At 37.4% G+C, this 23,051-nt stretch overlaps 1 protein-coding gene across 2 annotated transcripts; it reads right to left on the bottom strand.

Moving 5' to 3' along the window:
* Window positions 1-268: 268 nt before the first annotated feature.
* MKRN1 (makorin ring finger protein 1) lies at window positions 269-22,703 on the bottom strand. 2 transcript variants are annotated; one of them, XM_077147757.1, is made up of 8 exons: window positions 22,342-22,703; window positions 13,913-14,041; window positions 5,490-5,719; window positions 4,800-5,026; window positions 2,513-2,727; window positions 1,642-1,752; window positions 962-1,100; window positions 269-610 (listed from the first exon to the last, which is right to left on the bottom strand). In XM_077147757.1, the coding sequence occupies exons 1-8, from the start codon at window positions 22,530-22,532 to the stop codon at window positions 398-400; spliced, it is 1,455 nt and encodes a 484-aa protein (XP_077003872.1). In that variant the 5' UTR covers window positions 22,533-22,703; the 3' UTR covers window positions 269-397. The 2 variants fall into 2 exon arrangements, with proteins under 2 accessions (XP_077003872.1, XP_077003879.1); XM_077147764.1 differs by lacking the exon at window positions 22,342-22,703 and adding an exon at window positions 22,019-22,147.
* Between the last annotated feature and the right edge of the window lie 348 nt (window positions 22,704-23,051).

Consider the following 23,051-nt stretch of genomic DNA (forward strand, 5'->3'; position numbering starts at 1 on the left):
CCTATTTTCAGACCCCAAAGCACAACCAATGCTTTTTTTGAACCTGGGGTCCTCAAAATGAGTGTGGAAAGTCCATTAATACTATCCTAGAACTGTGTGAATCTGGTTGAAAACAGATGGCGCAATAAACCTACACTAACTGTCTGACAGTTAAATTCATATTACAAAAAAAACTAACTTTAAGATTTATTTTTTGTAACTTTTTAAACAGAGAAAACAACACACTCCTTGGGGAAAGGTGAGGGATTGAGAAGACAGACCCTGGGTAAAAATTATTACAACAGCACCTGGAATTGATAGGCCTGCCTAGGAGAGAAACACAGGCACTGCCACACCACCACAGGTAATAACTACTGTCTGAGGCTCAGCAGACCAGTTCATAATCCACTGAAAGTTGCTATAGATCCAAGTCATAAAAATCTTCCAGCTCATCATGAAACAAGTCCCATTCATCTTCAGAGTCTGTCAGATCGTCGTCCCCACCTGCAGCCAAAAGCATAAGCAACATCTCGCCCAGCTCAAAGGTGACAACCTCTTCTTCATCGTTGTTAAAGGGATTGCTGTTCTCTCTTTCCTCAATGAGCTCCCAGAAGTGGTTCCTTCGTTGGGCCTGTAAAAAACAAGGCCATGATAGGGATGGCACTGTCGAGTAGTATCTTCTATTCTGTTGTTTATAAGGCAAAACGTCCAGCACACCAGAGGGCATGACGAACCAGACTTCTTATTTAGGGTTTCCATTTTACCATCTCCTCCCCTCTGGTTACTCGATGCAAACAGTTTAGTCTAGAGCTTTTTCTTTAATATCCCTCCCAGTTTTCTGAGGTTTGTTTCCTCCTTTAACACTCTAGTCTCACTCCCAGACCTGAGTGTTAATCTTCTCTCCTTCCCCTACCCCAATATGTGCAGGACTCAACTGATAATCGTGGTATTTCCCCTCCTTTAAAAAAACAGTGAGAGTTACCCGGTATCTGCTTGATGTTCCCACTTTCTGTCTCTGTGGCTCCTCTCTACGGCCATCAGGGTACGCATGCTTGTAAAAACAGTTCCCTCCAAATGGACAGCTCCCACGTCCTTCATCAAAATACCTGCACGCCTTGTTGCTGGAAAGGAAAATATCGCAACCCTTATTCACGGTGGATTTCAGGTCTGTATTTGACTATCATCCAGGGTTTCTTTAAACAGGTAGGGATAGAACCAGTATGTCTGTTTACAACCCTCCCCAAGGTGTGTTCTTAAACATGTGTGTGCAAACAACACTAAATGAAAACATACTCTGCTCAAGTCTATGCTATAACAGATCTAGTATCACGGATCCAGTAGAGAGAAAATCTTCTAGAAAGCCAACACACAAGAATAGAGGACAACTATTACATGGATTCAGAATAAGGTAGAACCCCACACATGGGGATTTAGCTATCAGTACAGACTTCATTATAACACAGTCCTTTGGCATGTACCCCAAGGGCTGTGTTATAGCAAGATATATAATGGGTGCTATTAGGGGCAACAAAATAAACCGTACTGGGAAGTAAAAGAAAGGGTAGGAAGGAGGTAGGAGTATATAATGCAGCACTGTTCTTTTCAAAGTGAACCCAAGCTATGCTGGGATCTTAGCTTGAGAAAAGGCTGCAGTGCTCATACCTCATTGCCTCCTTGTATTTCTGAATGAGTTTCTGCTTCTCTTCTTTCTCCTCCACCCAGTACTCACTTGGAATGACAAAGTTAGATGTGATCCGGCATTCTGGGCAGGACCTGGGAAACAATGAACAGGCTGCAATGCAAATTCCCTTTTACAGGCCCACTCTTCAAGGACACACCCTGGTGTGTCCCATCCAGATTTTAAGACTTAACTCTGTGTTATGGGAATTTCCTGAAAGGGCTCCACACACCTTCACACAACTGACCATTTCTTTTGCGGCAAGACAAACTCGTTTTTCGTTTTTTTTTTTAATAAATTCAACTCACTGGCTAGCCAGTTCATTAAAAATATATAACTTAGGTTAAAAAAAAAAACCAACCAACAAAAAAGACATTTCACACAGACTCCTTTTTCTTTCGTTTAAATAAATTTATTTCTTGTAACTTTGCTCTGTTTAGATTATGTAGTTTTGTTCAGTTATGAGAACAATCTTTAAAGGATGGTGGATCATTGGCTAGCTTAATGGATGGAATAGGAAAGTGGAAAATGTAAAACGTCAGGAAACATACATTCAGAGCTAGGCAAATTTGTTCACTGAGCCTAAATTGGCTAATCCATTAAACACAATCTCCTCAGAAAAAGCACGAAGATTCTATAACTGATACATAGGGTTTCCTCATTCAAATAAAAGTAGATATACCAACTAACCTAGAAGCTAGCTGAAATACAAAGAAGAAATCCCAATTAGAATACCCCAGTTTCAAGATAAAATGCATGCATTTAAATGCGGTCCATCTGGTTGAAAGTTGGCACAAGATACTAAATTCTTCCCCAAAATAGAAAGCACAAACGAAGGTTGGGGAGGAGTCTCACTTTATGATCTTGCTCTCAAATTGCTTAGCGCTCCTCCACTTGCGAATACACTTGAGACAGTAGGTGTGGTTGCAGTTGGAGAGAATTCCAAAGCGGCGCTCACTGGGGTTGGCTTTCTCATAGACAACCTCCATGCAGATTCCACAAACCATGTCTTTACTGCGCTGGACAGCAAATGAGAGCTCCATGTCCTTCTCATGGGCCTCAATGCAAGACTAGAAAAGGCAGAGAGAAGAAAAGTGTAATCAAGTAATTGAATACAGAAAGATTTAATATTTGACACTTGAGAATCAAATAGTAAACTGAAGGAAGGTAAGGATAACATTCTCAATTTGATAGTATTTGCTCACAAGTGAATACACTAACATTTTGGGACTTCACAACACTATAAAATCAGATGACGAAGACTCAAATTCAGGAACTGAAAAATTAGTTTTCTCTATCCTACCCTGCAACAGGTCAACTCCTGATAGTTTTTCATATTAAGTTTGCTGATTTTGTTTTAGACTGGAGAATGTAATTAGGATTAAGGCCCCAATTTACAACCTGTCAAAAAAGAATAATAATGGAAATTAACACTTATTACGTGACAATTATATGCCAGACATAATTTTCATGCTTAAAAATTTTTATTAAGATATAATTCACAAATCATAAAATCACTCATTTCAAGTTTACAATTAGATAAATTTTAGCATATTCATTTGTGCAACCATCACTACAATTAATTAGAATATTTTCATTACCACAAAAAAGAAAACCCTGCCTCTATTAGCAGTCACTCCCCATTCTCCCTTTTCCCCAACCCCAGGCAACAACTAATCTATTTCCTATCTCTGGATTTGCCTATTCTGCACATTTCCTGTAAATGCAATCATTCAGTTATGTTGCCTTTGGGATATGCCTCTTTCATTCAGTATGTTTTTAAAGCTAATCCATGTCAGAGCATATATCAGTCCTTCATCCCTTCTAATGGCCGAGCAATATCCCATTATACTGAAATATCACATTGTGTTTATCCATTCACCCACTGATAAGACATTTAGATTGTTTTCTTTTTGGTTATTGTGAAAAATGCCATTGCGAATACTGTGTTTAAGCATCACAGTTTTTAAATAATCTATAGGAAACATGCTTGTTATAAATATGAAAAATGCAGACTAGCAATACATGTCATCCATAATCCCACATTATCAGTTAATATTTTAGTATCTTTTCTTGTTGTTTTTCTAAACCTTTTTTTTCTTTATTTAAGGGTAGGTACTATTATCCACAATATACGGGTCAATGACCAAAAGGGCTGCCTCATAGCGTAATTACGCTATGAAGGTAGGATTTAAACTAGGTCTATCTTATACCATAATTCACCCCTCCCTTAATTATTTTTATCAAACAAAATGGCAATGATAAAAAGCAAAATTTATGGGTTTAAAACTATAGTCTATAACTCGCAAACACTGCGGAGGGGTAATAAAAAATGATACAACCACTTAAAATGGACAACAGTTTGGCAGCTGCTCAAAATGTTAAACGGAGTAACCATAAGGCCTAGTAATTCTGCTACTAGAGAAGTGAAAACATGTCCACTCAAAAACTTATAAATGAACATTCATAACAGCACTACTTATAATAGCCCATAAGTGGAAACAACCTGAATGTCCATCAATGGATGAATGGATAAACAAGATATGATATATCCATAAGATAGAATATTATTTGGCCATAGGAACAAAGGACTGATATATGTTATAACATGAGTGAACCTTGAACACATTACATAAAGTGGAAAAAGACCCAAAGGCTGTATGTATATTGTATGATTCCATTTTATCTGAAATGTCACAATGGACAAATCCAGAGATAGAAATTAATTAGCTGTTGTCAGGTGTTCAGGAAAAGGGAGAAGAGGGTATGACTGCTAATAGATACAGGGTTTCTTTTGGGGGTAATGAAACCGTTCTACAATTAGGATACTGGTAATGACTGTACAACTCTGAATACACATAAAACGAATAAAAGGTATACTTTAAATAAAGGAATTAAATGGTATGTGGATTATATCTCAAAATGCCACTATGAAAAAAAAAAATAAAACAGAAGACCCAAAGTCTGAGGTTATGGAATCATGACTCCTTGAAAAAGCATTTCAAAAACCCAGGAAGGAAAATATTCCTACCCTCTAAAACTATTTCATACCCCAAATGTTCTCTGAACGGAAATGACAATGTTGTAAAAGGGAAAATAGTTTCTCACACCTATTAACATATATATCTCCCTAAAGACTTACTTTTATATGTTGGGATCTCTGGGCAGCATCCATTGGATGTAGGACCTGCAGCCCACACATATCACATGAATCTCCATGGAGATACACACAGTTCTCCCCATATCGGCACTCTCCCACTGCAGCATAGGGGCAAAGCTGCTTCTTTGTTTCCACAGCGGTTTGCTCTTTCTCTGATTCTTCCTTGGTCACTGAGCCCTGCGGGGGTGCTTCAGTGCAGGAAGGGGCAGCTGAAAATGTTTAAGAGGGTAGTAAAGGTCCAAAATGGATAAGGCGGATATATGAATTATAAGGTAACTGAGAACCTAACTGAAGAGAAAAAATACAAAAGAACTTCAATCAAACTCCAAAACAGTCCATTGAACTAATTTATTTCCTCACTCCTGAAATTAATTTTTTCTAATGCTGACATTTCCAAGATTAGACTTGTAGAAAAATAGTTTAAAATTTTTCTTGCGCAACCAAAACTTAATTTTAAAAAGTACTTATTAAGATGCTTCAGTTTTTCAAAACATTCTAAATTCAATACAACTAGGATTCAAAGTTTCTTTCATTCCATCTATAAATCTTAGGTAATCCAATTTAATTAGTAGGAAGTTTAAATAAGATTAGAAGCAGGAAGGTATGAAAACTCAGCTAACTGAGGAACAATATCTACTCTTCTAATTTTTATTTTATTCTTCAAATACTTACTACGGCCACAGTAGGGTTGCCCAGGAACAAACTCAATGGCATTCACCCAGTCTTCTGTTCCTGCTCCTATGGTTGCAAAGTTTGAATTTCTTGACTCAGCTTCACCCCCACTCATTTCAACAAGAGGTCCGACTACCGGTGACAGACTTGAGGAAGCAGCAAGGGATGACTTTGCAGTTAGATCTGCAGCAGTTGCTTCTTCCTGTTTCAATGGCTTGCTATGTTCATATCTAAAAAATTTAAAAGTAAACAATCACTATCAAACAAAACAAGCCTTAAGATAGAAACATTCTGATTATTTCAAGTCTAGAGAATGGCCTATGATTCTACATGTCTACTAAGCTCCCAGGTGATGTCAATACTGTTGGTCCCAGGTCCACCTTTGTATAGCAAGGTAATAGACTAGAGGTCAGAAAACTTAAGGATCAAATAAATATTTTAGGCATTGCAGGCCATACAGTCTGTCTCAACTATTAAAACACAGTTGTAGTGCAAAAGCACCCACAGAACTAAATGTACAAATTAAAAAAATGTTTTTGCATGAGAACAAAAGAATGTCAATAATGCAGGGTGTTGAAGAGAGATGATAATTCAGATTTTAAAACTTCAAAAAAAAAAAAAAGAATGTAACAAAATTAAAATAGTTAATAAGGGGAAAAAAGCACCCACAGACAATATTTAAATGAAAAGGCATGGCTGTGTTCCAATAAAACTGAGTATTTACGAAACATACAACATGCATTTTTTAATCTCATTCACCAAATTTTTTTTTTTCAACTTTTCCCCTATTCTTTCTCTTCTTCATCCATAAACCATCATGAAATCATAGCTCTAAACACAGAAAAAACTATTTCCTTCAAAAGGCAACTTTCTGCATATTAAAAAGAACTTAGGCATGAGCATTTTTATGCTAAATTTCACTTAAAAATAAACTAGGGCGGGCCACGGTGGCTCAGTAGGCAGAGTTCTCGCCTGCCATGCCGGAGACCCAGGTTTGCTTCCCAGTACCTGCCCATATAAAAAACAAGTAAATAAAATTTAAAAACTAAACAAAAATGTTTGTAGTAAATCTAAACTGTGTTGCAATTATGTTATACTTTCATATCCCTACTGGTCATATTTGGCTATTTGAATTTAAATTTAAAATTCAGTTCCTTAGTCCTTGTACTAGCCCTGTCTTTAAGTATTCAACAGATGGACATAGTTAACTATCCTATCAGCATGGAGAATTTAATTATTTCCACCATCCCGGAAAGTAGTACTACATGCATTTCAAAATAAGTACTTCCTAGTTTGAAAATAAATTACAGAAAAATATTTTAATTATATTTGGTCTTTAAATTAAAGAATCTGGGTTTTAAAGGTAAGATGGGCTTGAATTAAAATTGCCAACTCTGCCAACATACAAATACTTCAGGACTTTGGGAAGTTTTTTGAGGATTAAACAAATAAAGGGTCTAAGAAAGAGAGCATTCCTATTTTAGTTCCTTTTCCTTTGCATATTCACTTTAAGGATTTTCAGGGTAACAGACTTAAGATACAGGATTGGCAATGCTTGTCATTTAATTATCACGTTACAAGTACTATGAGGTTTTGAAAGAAGTACATTTTGGTTTGAAGGTAAATTTAACTATCAAGAAATAATAAACAAGGTCAAAACTAAGATATGGGCTATTAGCTATAAAGTATACATTTGTAAATAAATGAATTTTTCTTGCTTTTAAATATTTCACAGTTTTCTATGATCATAAAACAATCTGCTTAAGAATATGCTAAGAAACCCATACTACACACAGTTAACAATCAGTTAACTGATGATATTGATTTGCTCAATAGCAGGCAAAGAACCTCTACAACACATTAAGACCCATACCAAGTGTCAAGGGTGAATAAAACATGGGGCCTGCCATCAAACGAGAATCTATTTTGAAAAACAAAGACTTAAATTTAAGAGTTCCCCAAGAAATGTACATAAAATTATCCTGAGGGATTATACGGAGAGAAATCCAGTATTCAAAGAAATTAAAGAGCAATGTTCTCAAATCTGCATATTTAAACAAAATTGTTATCCACTTAGGGAACAAAAGAGCTATATAAAAAATTTTCTAAGGATTTGTAAGCACTAAGAAAGAGAAAACACAAAGATTCAAAAACTTTGAATAAAAGAAACAGAAAAACCAAGACTCAGATTTTGAAAGGTGGTTCATGAAAAATATGCTTCAGTGACACATGAACAGAAACTGGCAACCTATGGCCCCTGGGCCAAAATCTAACACAAGTTAAAATCATGCAGTTTTGACATTTTCAAATGGTTTGAGGAAAAATTAATGCTTTCTGACACACAGAAATTACATGAACTTCATGAAGAAATGGCTGTGTGATTACACTGGGAACCACTGATTTTTTTTATTTTGGTCGGATTGTATGGTATGAGAATAAAGAGAGATACAAGTGCTGGAGAGAGATACAAGTGCTGGAGAGAGATACAAGTGCTGGAGAAAGATACAAGTGCTGGAGAAAACTTGGAGAGAGAGGTACTTATTCACTAACGGTAGGGAAGTAAAGTAATGCAACCCCTCCCCTTTGGAGGGCAGTATGGTGGCTCCCCAGGAGGCTAGGCTGTATGATCCTTCAACCCCACTACCAGGTGTCTACTTGGAGAAACAGATGGGGACACAAATGGACATTTATATACTGTGTTTATGGCGAGTGTTAAGATTTACATTGGAAGGATTTGTGGTGTGTACATATAATGGAATATTGAAAGGCTACAAAAAGGAATAAAGTTTGAGGCATGTAACTAACTGAATGAACCTTGAAGACAGTATGTTGAGTGAAGTAAGTCAGAAAGAAAGAAAAATATTGTAGCGCCTCAATAATATGGACTATGAAGTGCAAATTCTGAGAATTAAATTTGAGAGCATAGGTTATCAGGGGAAGGCCTAGTGTAAAGGTTCCTAAAATGTGAGCTCTTACACACAGGAGTCACATCTATTCCAGAGCTGTAACTGTTATTTCTAAATTCTTAGATGCAGAGCTCTTGGTGTAAAACCGAGTCATTCCCTGGAACTTCGAGTATCTGTGTGACACATCTGAGACTCAGAGCTAGATCGAGTTCTGCAGCTATGAAAGTCAGCATCACCCCTTACAGCAACTGTTAAAAAACACTGAAAAAGTGATCAGACTTCATAAAAATCTAAAATTGTGAAACTGTAACCCATACCAAACTCTGTTCTACACCTAATTGTTACAATGTGCTTTGAAATGTGCTTTTTGGTATGCTATTTTTCACAAAAAAAAGGTCAAAAAAAAAAAAGAGAGGATCTAACAAATGCGTATGACTACTGATTCATTATACTGATTTCTTCTTAGTCTCTAGTGTCTTAGACCAGCTAGAAGGAAAAATGTGAAATTGTGGAACTGTAACCCATACACCATACTTTGAAATTTGTTCTAACTTACCAGTTAAAATATACTTTAACATTTATTGCTTCTTTGTATATACGTTATCTTTCATAATAAAAACAAAAATGTTTAAGACAAAATTTTTTTTAAAGTGATCAGACTTCAGTATCAGCTGATCTGGATAGGAGTAAGGTAAATCAGACTAAAGAATAAAGGATAACACTGACTGTTGAGACCAAAGGAAGAGATGTTTATTTGATGCAAAATCTATATTTTGAGTAGTACATTCTCTAATTTAACTTGTATGATCAGTACACGGAAACTTTTCTTGAATAAATAGGGTATGCGATCTTGTTGGTTTGTCCAAGTTAGTGTGATGCCTTAATACATCCCAGAGTTATCTGGGCATTGAATAAAAAAGTATTTGCAAGATTCCCTTGGGGGACGGGAAGAAAGGAGGAAATATTCAACTTCCCCATTTGGAGAATTTCTGATATTCTAGCAAGCAGTGGGGATAACCAAATCAATAGACCAAGACTTCAATCTTGGGGTTCGGCCCTATGAAACTTATTCCTGAAAAGGATAGGCTAAGCATACTTAAAATTAGGCCTAAGAAAATACCATTGCAAGGTATGTACTCTGAAGACATGAGGGTAAGGATACAAATGGACATTTGCACACCAATGTTTATAGCAGCATTATTTACAATTTTAAGAGAAGGAAACAGCCCAAATGTTCAACAGAAGAGTGGCTAAACAAGCTGTGGTATATACATATGATGGAATATTATACAGCTGTAAATTAGAATAAAGGCATGAAGAACATGGATGGATCTTGAGGACATTATGCTGAGTGAGATCAGCCACAAACAAAAGGACAAACAATGTATGGTCTCACTGATACAAACTAACATTAATGAATGAACTTGGAGAACTGAAGTTAAGAACACAGACCATCAGGAGATAAAAATAGGGTAGATGCTGGGTAATTGCATCATTCCTTTGGGGGTTAAGTTTCATAAGAACAAACCCCAGGATTGGGGACTCAGCCTAGTGCTTTGGTTATCCCCACTGCTTTGAGAATATCAAGAATTCTCCACTTGGGGAAGTTGAATTTTCCCCCTTTCTCACCATTCCCCCAAGAGGACTTTGCAAATACTTCTTCTTCTCTTTTAATTTTTAAATTTTATTTATTTATTTATTTTTATTAATCTTTAAATTTTTAAAATATTACAAGAAAGAAACAAAAACATTCTTAACATATGATCATTCCATTCTACATATATAATCAGTAATTCACATATCATCACATAGTTGCATATTCATCATCATGATCATTTCTTAGAACATTTGCATCTATTCAGAAAAAGAAATAAAAAGAAAACATAAAAATTTATACATGCCATACCCTTACCCCTCCCTTTCATTGATCACTAGCATTTCAAACTAAATTTATTTTAACATTTGTTCCCCCTATTATTTTTATTCCATATGTTCTACTCATCTGTTGACAAGGTAGATAGATAAAAGGAGCATCAGACACAAGGTTTTCACAATCACACAGTCATATTGCGAAAGCTGTATCATTAATACAATCATCTTCAAGAAACATGGCTACTGGAACACAGCTCTACATTTTCAGGCAGTTCCATCGAGCCTGTTACATTTTTTTAAATTTGTTTAAACTTAGATTGAAATGCTAGTGGATCAATGAAAGGGAGGGGTAAGCGGTATGGTATGTATGAATTTTCTTTTTATTCTAAATTTATTTATTTATCAATTTATTTCTAAATTAATGCAAATGTTCTAAGAAATGATCATGATGATGAACATACAACTAACTACGTGATGGAAAAAAGAATGTTTATATTATACATTGATTGGTTTTATGAATAAAAATTTTAAAAATATATACTACAAAGTTACAGAAATTTTAAGAAAAACATTTTAACTTTTATGATTTCCATAGATGTATAGCATGAAATTCCCTGAAAGGAAATAAGTAATCTACCTACAACAATGGTTGTCAACCAAGGCAATGCCACCCTTTCACCAAGAGTGGTTAGAAATAATGACTAAGAGCTCTGATGGCACTGGGGGAGGAGGGGCAATGCTAGATGTTCTGCAATGCGCAAAATAGTTCTGAACTCTGAAGAACTAGCCACCATTACAAAACTAATGTAATAACCTCTGAAACTATGATATTGTCTTTCACTACACATTTTGTATTCCTTCTATGAGAACTCAGAATCCTTGGACATTAGACAAGGCATATAAAAAGAGCCCTAATTACTAAGAATGAGAAGTAGGCTTAAGTCCCCAGATATCATTTTCACAAGAAAAAAGCCATCTTGGAACAAGTCGATAAGAGTCTTTCTATTCTAGCTAGTTAATCCATTATCAACTTTTTAAGAATCACTTATGTTAACCTATCTCAAACAACTGTCACTAAATTTTCCTTTCAAGGCAGGGAACTAAGAAGACTAAATTGATATACAGGTTTCCCTAATTCCTTTCCTTTATCCTAAGAGGTTTAAACTCAGCTTAAATTTAAGATCATTTCATAAAGGGTTTTAGAAAAGAAAGAACTGCACCCTTACTGGATTTCAACTATAAAGAAAAACCCCAGTTCCTTCATCAGGCAACCCACATCTGTTTAAACGCTAGAGCCTTTCCAAAGTAAGGAAACTACCTCACTCCCTGGCCTGAAACCTTGGTTTCCCCACAAAGCCTTTCAAATACAGGAATCTACTGCAGATCTCTAATATTCTACTCACCAATAATTTTATTTTCTTTTAAACACTAAGGATTAGAAACCAATAGCTGACAATTTTTTGTCCCAACAATATGACACTAAAATTACCTAAGACATTGTCCAAAATCTTACCCAGTGGGGTAATTAAAATCCATGTCCACAAATTCAACTTCCCCAAGTTGAATTATTGATATTCTCACAAGCAGTGTGGGCAACCAAAGCTACAGGCTGAGCCCCCAGTCTTGGGGTTTGTTCACATGAAACTTAACCCCACAAAGGATAAGTCAAGCCTACTTAAAATTAGGCCTAAGAGTCACCCACAAGAGAACCTCTCCTGTTACTCAGATGTGGCCTCTGTCTCCAGCCAACACAACAAGCAAACTCACCACTCTTCCCCTGTCTATGCAGGACATGACTCCCAGGGGTGTGGACCTTCCTGGCAACGTGGGACAGAAATCCTAGAATGAGCTGAGACCCAGCATCAAGGGATTGAGAAAACCTTCTCGACCAAAAGAGGGAGGAGTGAAATGTGACAAAATGTCAATGGCTGTGAGATTCCAAACAGTTGAGAGGTTATACTGGAGGTTATTCTTACGCATTAAACAGATATCACCTTGTAATTCAAGATGTAATAGGCTGGAGGGAACTGCCTGAAAATGTAGAGCTGTGTTCCAGTAGCCATGTTTCTTGATGATGACTGAATAATGATATAGCTGTCACAATGTGACTGTGTGATTGTGAAAACCTTGTGTCTGATGCTCCTTTTATCTACCTTGTCAACAGACAAGTAGAACATATGGAATAAAAATAAATAATAGGGGGTACAAATGTTAAAATAAATTCAGTTTGAAATACTAGTGATCAGTGAAAGGGAGGGGTAAGGTGTATGGTATGTAAAAATTTTTTTCTTTTTCTGTTTTGTTTTATTTTTTCTGTTGTCTTTTTATTTTTTTTCTGAATTGATGCAAATGTTCTAAGAAACGATCATGATGATGAATATACAACTATGTGATGATATTGTGAATTACTGATTATATATGTAGAACGGAATGAGCATATATTAAGGATGTCTGCGTTTCTTTCTTGTAATTTTTTTTAATTAATAAAAAATTATAAAAAAAAATCCATGTCCACAAATTCTTTTTGATACTCTTCTCTTCAAAAGGTAGAGCCCAATTCTTCTTCCCTTGAATGTGAGCTGGACTTAAAAGTCACTTGCCTCTAATAATACAGTAGTAGTGACAGCACATAACTTTTAAGATTAGGTCATAAAGTATTGTGTTTTTGCAGTTGTTATGTGGAAATAAAGTGATTTAAAAAAAAAAAAAAGGCATCGTGACTCTTCTCCTTGCTTTCTCTCTTAAATTGCTTGTTCTGGGAGAAGTTAGCTGCCAAGCTCTGAGAACAGTAAAGCTGCCCAGTGGAAAACTCCACGTGTACTGAGAACTCCTATCAACAGCCATTATGAGTGAAGCATCTCAAAAAGTGACCTTTCAAACTCTTCAGATGAATGTGTCCTGGAAACATCTTGATAGCAATCTCATGAGACCCTGAGCTAGAATTACCCAGCTAGGCTGTGTTCAGATTCTAAACCTTCAGAAACTGTGAGACAATAAATAAATGTTTGTTGTTTTAAGGGTAATTTGTTTAAATAGCAATAGACTATCGCTGGAATGAAGTCTAAGAGAATTATGGTTCTAATTCAATGAATAATGATAGAGATTACTTAATAATTAATTCTTCTTGGTTTTCTAACATTGTGAGGTGCTAGAGGCTTTCCTGAAACATTTTTCCTAAATTTTAACTGCACTTGAGCTTTACAGTTAAGTCTGGTAAGTTCAGGCGGTACAGAAGGCCTAGATGGAAGACAAGCCAAGCCTTCTTATCTAGTAATCTAATCTACCACTCCAAATGCCTACAATCCTATTCTCTCTCTATAGTTCATACTCATAGAGGACAACTGACACCAGTCTTGTTTGGTCAAATACGTTTTTCATTCCTGGTTTAAAAAGGAAATGCCAAGACACCATATACAAACATACATATTCTCAGCCCCTTAGCAGAAGCTATTCCTCGAGCATTAAATTTAGGATTGTGATACATTGCCTTCCCACCCCAAGAGACACCTGTCAGTTTCCTAAGAAGTACATTTTAAAAGGGTTAAGTATTTTTGTTATCTATTCATACAGATATTTGAGTTATGTATTTTACCCCCTCCCAATCCACACTCCCTCAACAAAAGCAATCTATAAACAAATTCTTACCTGCAGTGGTCTCCGTAAATACAGTACCCTCGCTGAAAATACTTGCAAACTACACCATATGGACTGTCAGAGAGGTCATGTGAGTAGCGACAGTTATCTCCTTCCTTACAAACCCCATGCATAAAATACCTGTGAAACAAAAGATGACAAGATTGAATTAAAAAAAGATTAAAAGCCAGAATTCATGACTAAGATATTCTACCAGTAAATATTTCAACATACAAAATGAATACATAGCAAGTGCATGGCCATAAAATTGGCCATTACTATACTACAGAAAAAAAGCCTATTTATACATGCACCAATTTATATTTTAACTTAGATGTGGTCATTAACCTTGTCATTACAGGTTAAGTTTGACCACTGTTCTCAATTTACAGTCCAGGAGAGATGGCTTCTTGTTTTCCATTAAATTTAGTCAAAATGGCAGCCTCTATCTGTAAAGAAAATAAAAGAAATCTGAAACATAAACCTAAGAGGGTCAGAGTATTATTACATGTGCTTCATTTCTTCAAGAAGCTGTTTTAGTTCTTTAAAAGCCATATATGAAAAGACAAACAATTTTAGCTGCAAGTCTCAGATCTACTAAATTGAAACTGGAGACACAATCCAGAAATGTGTTTTTCTGAATACCACCATGGATTTAGGGAAGTGACACCTCACTAATATGGACTAACTATAATGAATTCAAGAGCACAGGTTTATCAGGGGAAGGCCTAGTGTAAAGGTTCCTAAAATGTAAGCTCTTAACAGCAGTTACATCTATTCCGGAGTTGTAACTGTTGTTTCTAAACTGTGAGATACTGAACTCTTTGGTATACCCTAGTTGCTCCCTAGAACTGTGTGACACTTGAGACTCAGCTAGAGTTCTGCAGCTAAGAAAGTTAGCACTACCCCATACTGCAAGTGTTAAATACACCAAAAAAGTGACCAGATTTTGACTAGAGATATGAATGGCCTGTGGAGGACTAAGGTAAATCAGACTAAAGGGTAAAGGATGAGGGTGGGCCACGGTGGTTCAGCAGGCAAGAATGCTCCCCTGCCATGCCAGAGGACCCAGGTTCAATTCCTGGTGCCCGTCCATGTTTAAAAAAAAAAAAGGGTAAAGGATGATACTATTTCAAAACTTCAACTTCTGTGAGACCAATGGAAGAGATGTTTATTTCGTACAAAATTTATATTTTGACAGTACAGTATCTAATTTAACTTGTATGGTCAGCTTATTCAAACACTAACTATATGGAACTTTGAATAGGGAGTGAGATCTTGTTGGTTTGTACAGGCTGGTGTGAAACTCTGATACACCCCCAGAGTAATCTGCCAACTCAGCGTGTGAACTCACTGCCTTCCATCCTCCTTGGGACATGACTCCCAGGGGTGTAAATCTCCCTGGCAAGGTGGGACAGAAAGCCTGGGATAAGCCAGGACCCAGCATCAAGAGATTGAGAAAGCCTTCTTGACCAAAAGGGAGAAAAGAACAATGAGAAAAAATAAAGGTTCAGTGGCTGAGAGATTTCAGAGTCCAGAGGTTATCCTGGAGGTTGTGCACCATGTATAGAAAGCATGTGGGTGAAGATTTTTCTCAATAAAAAAATTTAAAAAAAAAAGAAAGAAAGAAAAGTATTTGCAAACTCCTCGAGGGACTGGGGAAAAAGGTGGAAATATTAAACCACCCCATCTGAGAAAGATGTGGCCTCTCTAAGCCAGCTCTGCAGGAGAACTCATGGCCCTACCCACTATGTGAGACTCGACTCCCAAGGGGTATATATCTCCCTGGTAATGTGGGACATAACTCCCAGGGATGAGCTGGATCTGGCATAGTAAGATTGAGAAAGACTTCTTTACAAAAGGGGTAAGAAAAATGAAACAAAATAGTCTCAGCGGCTGAGAGACTTCAAATAGAGTTGAGAGGTCATTCTGGAGGTTATTCTTATGCAGCATATATTCATATTCCTTTCCAGTTTTTGGTGTATTGAGGTGGTAGAGGGGAATCTATGATACTGTTGAACTGTAACCCAGCAGTCTTAATTTTTGAAGATAATTATATAAATATACATGTGACCGTGTGAGTATGAGAACCTTAGGACTACATTCCCTTTTATCTAATGTATGGAAAGATAAGCAAGAAAATAAAAGCCAAAAAAATAAACAAATGCAAAACTACGATGATACTGTAACCATGGATGGTACAATTTTGGATGATTATATGGTATGTAAAATAGAATCTCAAAACCGCACTTAAAAATACAGACAAGAAATTCAGATACGGGTCACTTTTCATTTACAATGCTTTTATAATTGTGTATATGTAAAGGAACTTATTTATATAATAGAATACACTTCAATATCAATTTTACATACAAGCCTGAAGCCAGAGATACAGCTACTGACACAATTTTAAGATTTTACAAAATATCTACTGAGAGATTGTAGATTGGGAAGGTAATTTTACAAAGTCCCTAATTCTCAGGCACTGTACCAATAAATTTTAGGTTTGTACTTTCATCATAATTTGGCAAGCCATTGTTCATTCAATTCTTAGTCATTCTGTTCCATGTTACACTTATATTCATGATGCTCATCATCATGTCAAAATTATGTCTTCCACCAATCAATCCTCACAGGTGCTGATATTTTAACCATGTGATTCCTCAACCAGTTGCTTCAAAGTGTTTAAGCCCCTAATATCTGCACTTTAACATCCCACTCTTACTGTGACATTCATGATGGGTGAAAATTGTTTACTGGATCCAATATGAGAGAAAGCAAAAATGAGAGGCAACAAGGGGACTTGGCCAATGATATAATAGAGTACATTACCAAGATAGTTCTCACTGGCTGAGACCATAGAGTATTACTCTATATTTGCATATTTTTACATAAAAATATTTTGTGTGAGAAACAAAGCAGAATAATGAACCAGTCATATGGGGCACCGCTAAACAAGGCCTGTAGCTCCATCTTAAAATAAGGAAAACAGAAGGTTAGAAATTAAACAGTTCAACTAGGGTTAAATTCCTAAAATGTGATTGATTTTTACAACCCAAGTTTCCCAAATTAGTATTCAGCAAAATAGTAGTCAGTATTCTACCTGACTCTAAGTAGCAGGCAGTAAGGATATGATGGTGATTTAAACAATGTCTCTATCTTCATATAGAACTTGAATCCAGTGGGGGACCCAAGACATTAACAAGAGCTACAAAGAAACAAATTGTGCCATATAGAGAGATATGACCTATATCAAGTAGCTCAAGGAAGGTTTCCCCAACAAAGTGATGTTTGCTCTAGATTTTGGTAGTTGAATAGGTCCCTGTTAACCCAAAACTAAAAGGGAAAGGAGGACATTCTACACAGAGAGAACTGCATGTATAAAAGCTCTGTTTTGGGGAGAGAGGCCTGGTCAGTACAAGGGACTGAAAGATTAACAGGGAGGGAGAGTGATTAGCAAGAATAGACCTAGTAGGATATAAGGCTAGAGATAGTTATGGAACAGATTCTGTGGTACTAGGTAAGCAGAGTTACATTAAAGCAATAAGAAGCCATTGAAGGATTTGAACCAGGAAGGTGTCGATAGGACTTCTTAAAAACACTAACTGCCTGCCAGGTGACCTGTCTCGGCTACCTGATTATTTTAAGTCTAGGGACTTTAGCTGATCACAAGTTCATGAGCCAAAGTGAATGTAGGGGAAAAAAAAAGTGAATGCAGCTATCAGGACAGTCAATACAATCAGTATACATTAACAGAAGTAGATTATATAGATCAAACCAGTAATAAAAAAAGGCATGTGGTTCAGAAACAGGAAGACTAAGAATTGTTTCAATTCCGGCTCCTGCCATTTAGGAGCTGCATGATCTACATTAAACTATTTAATCGTAAATTCACTGCCTTATTAGGTTTAAATATTTTAAAAAGCCAATATATGAAGTAACTGGCATGTCTTTGCTGGCATGTTCATTCTCACTTTTAGTACATCTCTTCTCTGCCCTATCAGACCACATTTGGGACATACCTTTTTCTGACAATGTATTTTAAGAGATACATATGAACAAACCAGTTTAGAGATAGAAATCAAGAGGGCAAGACACAGATATTATGCCACAAGATTTTAAGTAACTGGAATAGTTCAACCTGGAGAAGACAGAGACATCTTTTCTAGCACTATTCTGTCAAAATGAATATATGCAGGGTGGTGCAATGGTGGCTCAGTGGCAGAATTCTTGCCTGCCATGCTGGAGACCAGGGTTCGATTCCTGGTACCTGCCCATGCAAAAAAAAAAAAAAAGAATATATGTGAGAAGCAACATGAGAGACAGGGCTAACATAAAAACTAAGAAATAGAACTATCCAACAATGGAACAAGATCATGAGGTATAGCAGTATCATTGAAGGAATTCAGGCATACACGAAGTCACCTGATACTGTAAACCAATAGAAACACTAGAATACGAGCCCTAATTAGTTTCCGCCAGATAGTGAGCATTACTATAAGGTTATTTGGATATGTATGGTCTGGTTTTCTGGCTTGTTTTAGGTGTCTATTTTTGCCTTTTGTCTCAGTTATAACACTGTTGGTATATCCAAAATTATAAACAAACCTCACAGTAAAAACCCCTTCTTGCTTATCCTCTGTAGGAACCTAAGAGATTATGACACATTAGACGTTACAAAAGATAACCCAAATAAAAAAAGCAATCCATTTCCAAATCCCCTCCCCTCCAACCCCCAATCAAAGTGTTTGTTTTCTTTTTAAATACCAAACCAAAAAGCCACCATCCAAATTCACCTTGATGCCACTGCCATGGTAAATCTACATTCAGTGAAAGGCTGGGTTTGGGTTGTATGATTTTTACAGTTCTTTCCAATTTCAAGATTCTGCCTCCAAGTAGATATTATCCAATAATGAAGACAAATACAATTGACTAAAATCCCCTTTCTGTTGCATTTCTTGGAAATCTAGGCATGGTAGCCAAGAAACCCAACAGAAGCTGTGAAGGCACAGAAGATCCAACCGAACACTTAAGCACCATCTTTAAGAACCATAACGTTCTAGGGATTTAGAAACTACAGAATATTAACTAATCTGGCATTTAATCACTTAAGATACTATGTAAATTTTTACTTTGATATTCAATTTTTGATAAGTGCATACCCAGCTTCCAAACTAGACTGTAAGTTCCTGGTGGGTAGGAGACCATAGTTTATTCTGCTTTTTATCTCCTATGGTACCTATACACCTAATGCTTAAATACTTAAACCTGTCGATGACAGCTAGGTGCTGTGGAAAACCAGTGTCAGTACAAATTAATTTTCCTTTCCCTATATTTAATGCTCACCATGACCATCACCCCCAAAATACTCCTACAGTTTGTAAATTTTAACTATGTACACATAACACTTGGATAATTTACTGGCTATGCATGGTCAGGTTTTTAAGCTAGAAGGATTTCCTTCATTTTAAGCTATATTAACCATGCTTTTATTGTATAGCCAAAATGAAAACACTTGATTTATGTGTATTAGTTCAACTGCCAGAACACTCACTCATCTGCCATTGTAGAAACACTCTACTAAAGCTATGCCTCAAATCCAAAATTATAATTTGCAAATCATAACTTTTCTTTAAACACTGATTAACCCCCCCACACAAGAGCATTTCTATTTCATAGTAATCATCTAATAAAAGATATGGAAACAAAAAAGAATGAAGGCAGCATAAGACAGTTCCTTAGGAAAGGTATATTCGTGTTTTACTTAAGCTGTAGAAATAAAACAGTGAGATAGAATTTCAAGAGAAATATTAAGAAAATAGTAATAATCAAGAAAATAGACAATTCTGGGCAGTTAAAAACAAATATCCTCATTCAAAGAACTTCTAAGACAATTATACCCTAGGTGAAGAAAATAGCCTTAGACAAATTCCTAGATATAAGAATGGTCTGCTATAGGGGAAATACATACAGACACTGGAACATGAGACCACCTTGAATTCTCTATAAAGGAGGTTTAAATACAATTTTACACATTAAAATTATTTATGATACACCATACTTCTTTATTTCCTTTAACATTTAGCACTGTTCCTTGTTCTAGGCCCTCAATGCTTGCTTAATGACTGAAAAAAGTAGCATCAAAAAGATACATACATATTCTATTAAGTCCCATCTCTGTTAATTATTCCAAGTTTTTTTAAAATGAAAGAAATCATACAAATACATATTAAAGTAGTTACTTTTAAAGAAAAAAAAAAGTAGTTACTTTTAGTATAGGTATACCATATCAATTCAAGCATATATTGAGCATCTGCTCTATGTCAAGCACTGAGGTGCAACAGATCAACAAAATAGGATCCCTGTTTCCAGAGAGCTCACTCAAAGAATAAATGAAGCTCATATTTGATACTCCTCTATTCAAAGATTTTTTAAAAACTAGATTGTTGGGCAACTAGAATAACCAAAAATAAAGTCAAACAGTAAATCCCAAGTCATTTCACCTAATCTTGTATTTTTTAAAGTTAATTGTAAAGCAAAAGCTATATAGGTTTACACACACACACACACGTGTACGTACACACTTAAGATACCAGAAACTAGTACAACTAAGCCTGCATCTTTTACATAATGCTTTTTCAAATTACTAGGTTACTTGGCGATGTGTTGTTTCTTAAATACAAATCCTCACTGTTTCAGAACTATTTCATAAAGTCAAAGACCCTAAAGGAATGCTCAGTCTGGTCAGCTCTGTTTCTGAAAAAAGAACTGATGAGGAAGTAGAAAAGGGAATGGGAAATGGAACAAGGGCAAGTGCCTAGCAGAGGGGAGCAGTGTTTTGCAAGTGAAAATGAATTCTGTGCAGAGATGTAAAATTGGGCCCAAGTTACAGACTCAACAGGGTAATAATAAGTATAGAAATAATCAGTTTCAGGTTGATGGGAAGGTTAGACTATATTTAAATTAGAAATGGTGGGTAAAATCAAGGCACTAAGAATTGGCATATTCAAGGAAGATTATTTTCAGGGCATGGGGTAAATTGGGACTGAATGAATGGATAGAAAATTAATAAAATGGTCACAGTTCTTTTCTTTTTAAGAGTTAATTAGCACATATAATCATTTGGTCATACAATGAAAAAAAAAAGCAGAGACTCAAATAATTGATTTAATGAATGCCTTTAAAATTTTTATTCCTTGGGATATTCCCCTGGATTTCATTGTTAAGATCTACATATGAATTATAAGAGAAAACGATTCTTATGCTTTCTCTATGCCATTACTGATGATACTTATTATCCACGCGTTAAATGAATAATAACACCGGGAGCACTTCAATTTCGCGGTTAATACTAGGACGCTACGTTAAGTATATCAGGAATATTTCAAATGCATTTACGTATAAAGTATCCCACGCCAAGGTGAAAACCAGAGCTTCAGGTGGAATTTTTCTAACGTTAGGAAAAAGAAACGCTTATAGCGGTTACTGATCACTTTTAAAAAAATCGAGGTGTAACACAGTTAAGTGCTCTAATCTTACTTGTACTGCTCGCTAATTTTTTGCATGCGTACACATCCGTATAACAGCCATCCATCAATCACTTATTTTGGCTTTTCAGCTAACGTAGTGAAAAAAACAACAATAAACAAAACCTCTCCTCAGGGAGCGACGAGCCCTTTCACTCCTTACAGAAGGGAGATGGTGAATTTCAAAAGAGAAACATTTCGGTCGGGAGGGTAATAACAGCTCGTAAAACTAAGAATGGAAAAAACGACCCAGGCACATCACTTGCTTCTAAGACAAAGCTCAGAACCGCCAATCTCGACAAACACACAAAGAAGAAGAAATAGAAAAGGTACTTCCCACGGCTGGGAGGGGGGCGGGGGCAGAGAAACGTGAAAAGACGTTAGAAACGGATGACACAGTAGAGAGGTCCCGGGAGCCAGGGCACCTCGATGAGGCCTTCTGCCGGGTATCCTAGGTCCGGAAAGGGTCGTTGGAGGACCGGCTCAAAGCGAAAACCACCCGTCCCCTCCCAAATCTCAAGAGCGGGAGGTAGGAGGGGAGGAGAAGGCATCAACAATTAAAAACTAAAAAGGAGGGGAGGAGTTATCCTACCTCTCTCACTGAATGGCGCTAGGTGCTGAATCCAGACTAGGGCGAAGGGAAACAAGTAGCGAGGCGGGCATCCCGAAAGCACCTCGCGCGCCGCGGGGCCTACGCGGACCGCGCTAGGGCCTACGCGGACCGGCGGGGGTTGACGCAGTGAGGAGTAGGGGAGGCCGCGGCGGCAGACAGGCGGCGGAGGACGCACAAACGCCGAGTTCCCTCCCTCCTTCGCTCCCTCTCGGCCAGCCAACCTCCCTCCCTTCCTCTTTCACTCTCTCGCTCGGCCCTCGGCCCCCGCCCCTCGCCTTCGGCTCAGCCACGCAACGTCTTACCTGCAGGTGACCTGTTTAGTCCAGCCGCCGCTACTACCGTCGCTGCCGCCTCCCCCTCCTCCCGCCCCCAGGGACGGGGAGGTGACTGTGGGGATAGGGATGGGGGAGGCCGCTGCCACCGCCGCCGCTGCCGCTACCGCTCCCGCTCCTGATGTTGTGGCTGTTGTTCCGGGAGCTGCAGCCTCCGCCATTACTGTTTATCCCACACAGCAATGGCACCGGAACTTCCGGGATCACATAGTTCCGGTCCGGCTTCGCAGAGAGCGCGGCCAGGGGAGGGGAAGGGGACTGAGGCGACCGCTAGCTCCCCGTCGGTCTCCGCGCCGCGTCTCCTTGCGCTCAGGCAACTTGAACTGCCAGGACCCGGCCTGACCGCCCTCCGCCCGCCCCCAACGCCATCTGATTGGCGGAGGAGAGATCTCACCGAGAAAGGGGAGGAGTTAGAACTGGGGTTTTATCCAGGTGTGCCCAGATGTTCAAAATCTGAGGGGTGACAGAAGTCCAAATATAAAGAGCGGCTGACCCAGGGGGTTATCTCTTAGTAGAGGCGATGTTGTGGAAGGAATCTGGGACCTGAGGTCGGAGGACCTGGTTTGAATGTGTACTTTTCCATTTATTGGCTCGACCAATTATTGTATGACCTTGGGTAAGGTACTAATTCTCTCTAAACCTATCTCCTAATCTCTCTAATGAGGATGATAGTAGATCCT

This window comes from Tamandua tetradactyla, chromosome 1 (assembly GCF_023851605.1).
Source record: "Tamandua tetradactyla isolate mTamTet1 chromosome 1, mTamTet1.pri, whole genome shotgun sequence".
Classification (NCBI taxonomy): domain Eukaryota; kingdom Metazoa; phylum Chordata; class Mammalia; order Pilosa; family Myrmecophagidae; genus Tamandua; species Tamandua tetradactyla.

Excerpts from the sequence above, each read along its gene's own strand:
- MKRN1 (XM_077147757.1), bottom strand. The coding sequence starts at position 22,532 with ATGGCGGAGGCTGCAGCTCCCGGAACAACAGCCACAACATCAGGAGCG. Across the intron at positions 5,027-5,489 it reads GCAACCCTACTGTGGCCGTA|CTGCCCCTTCCTGCACTGAA; the intron begins GTAAGTATTTGA and ends AAACATTTTCAG. Across the intron at positions 611-961 it reads GAACATCAAGCAGATACCGG|GCCCAACGAAGGAACCACTT; the intron begins GTAACTCTCACT and ends TGTTTTTTACAG.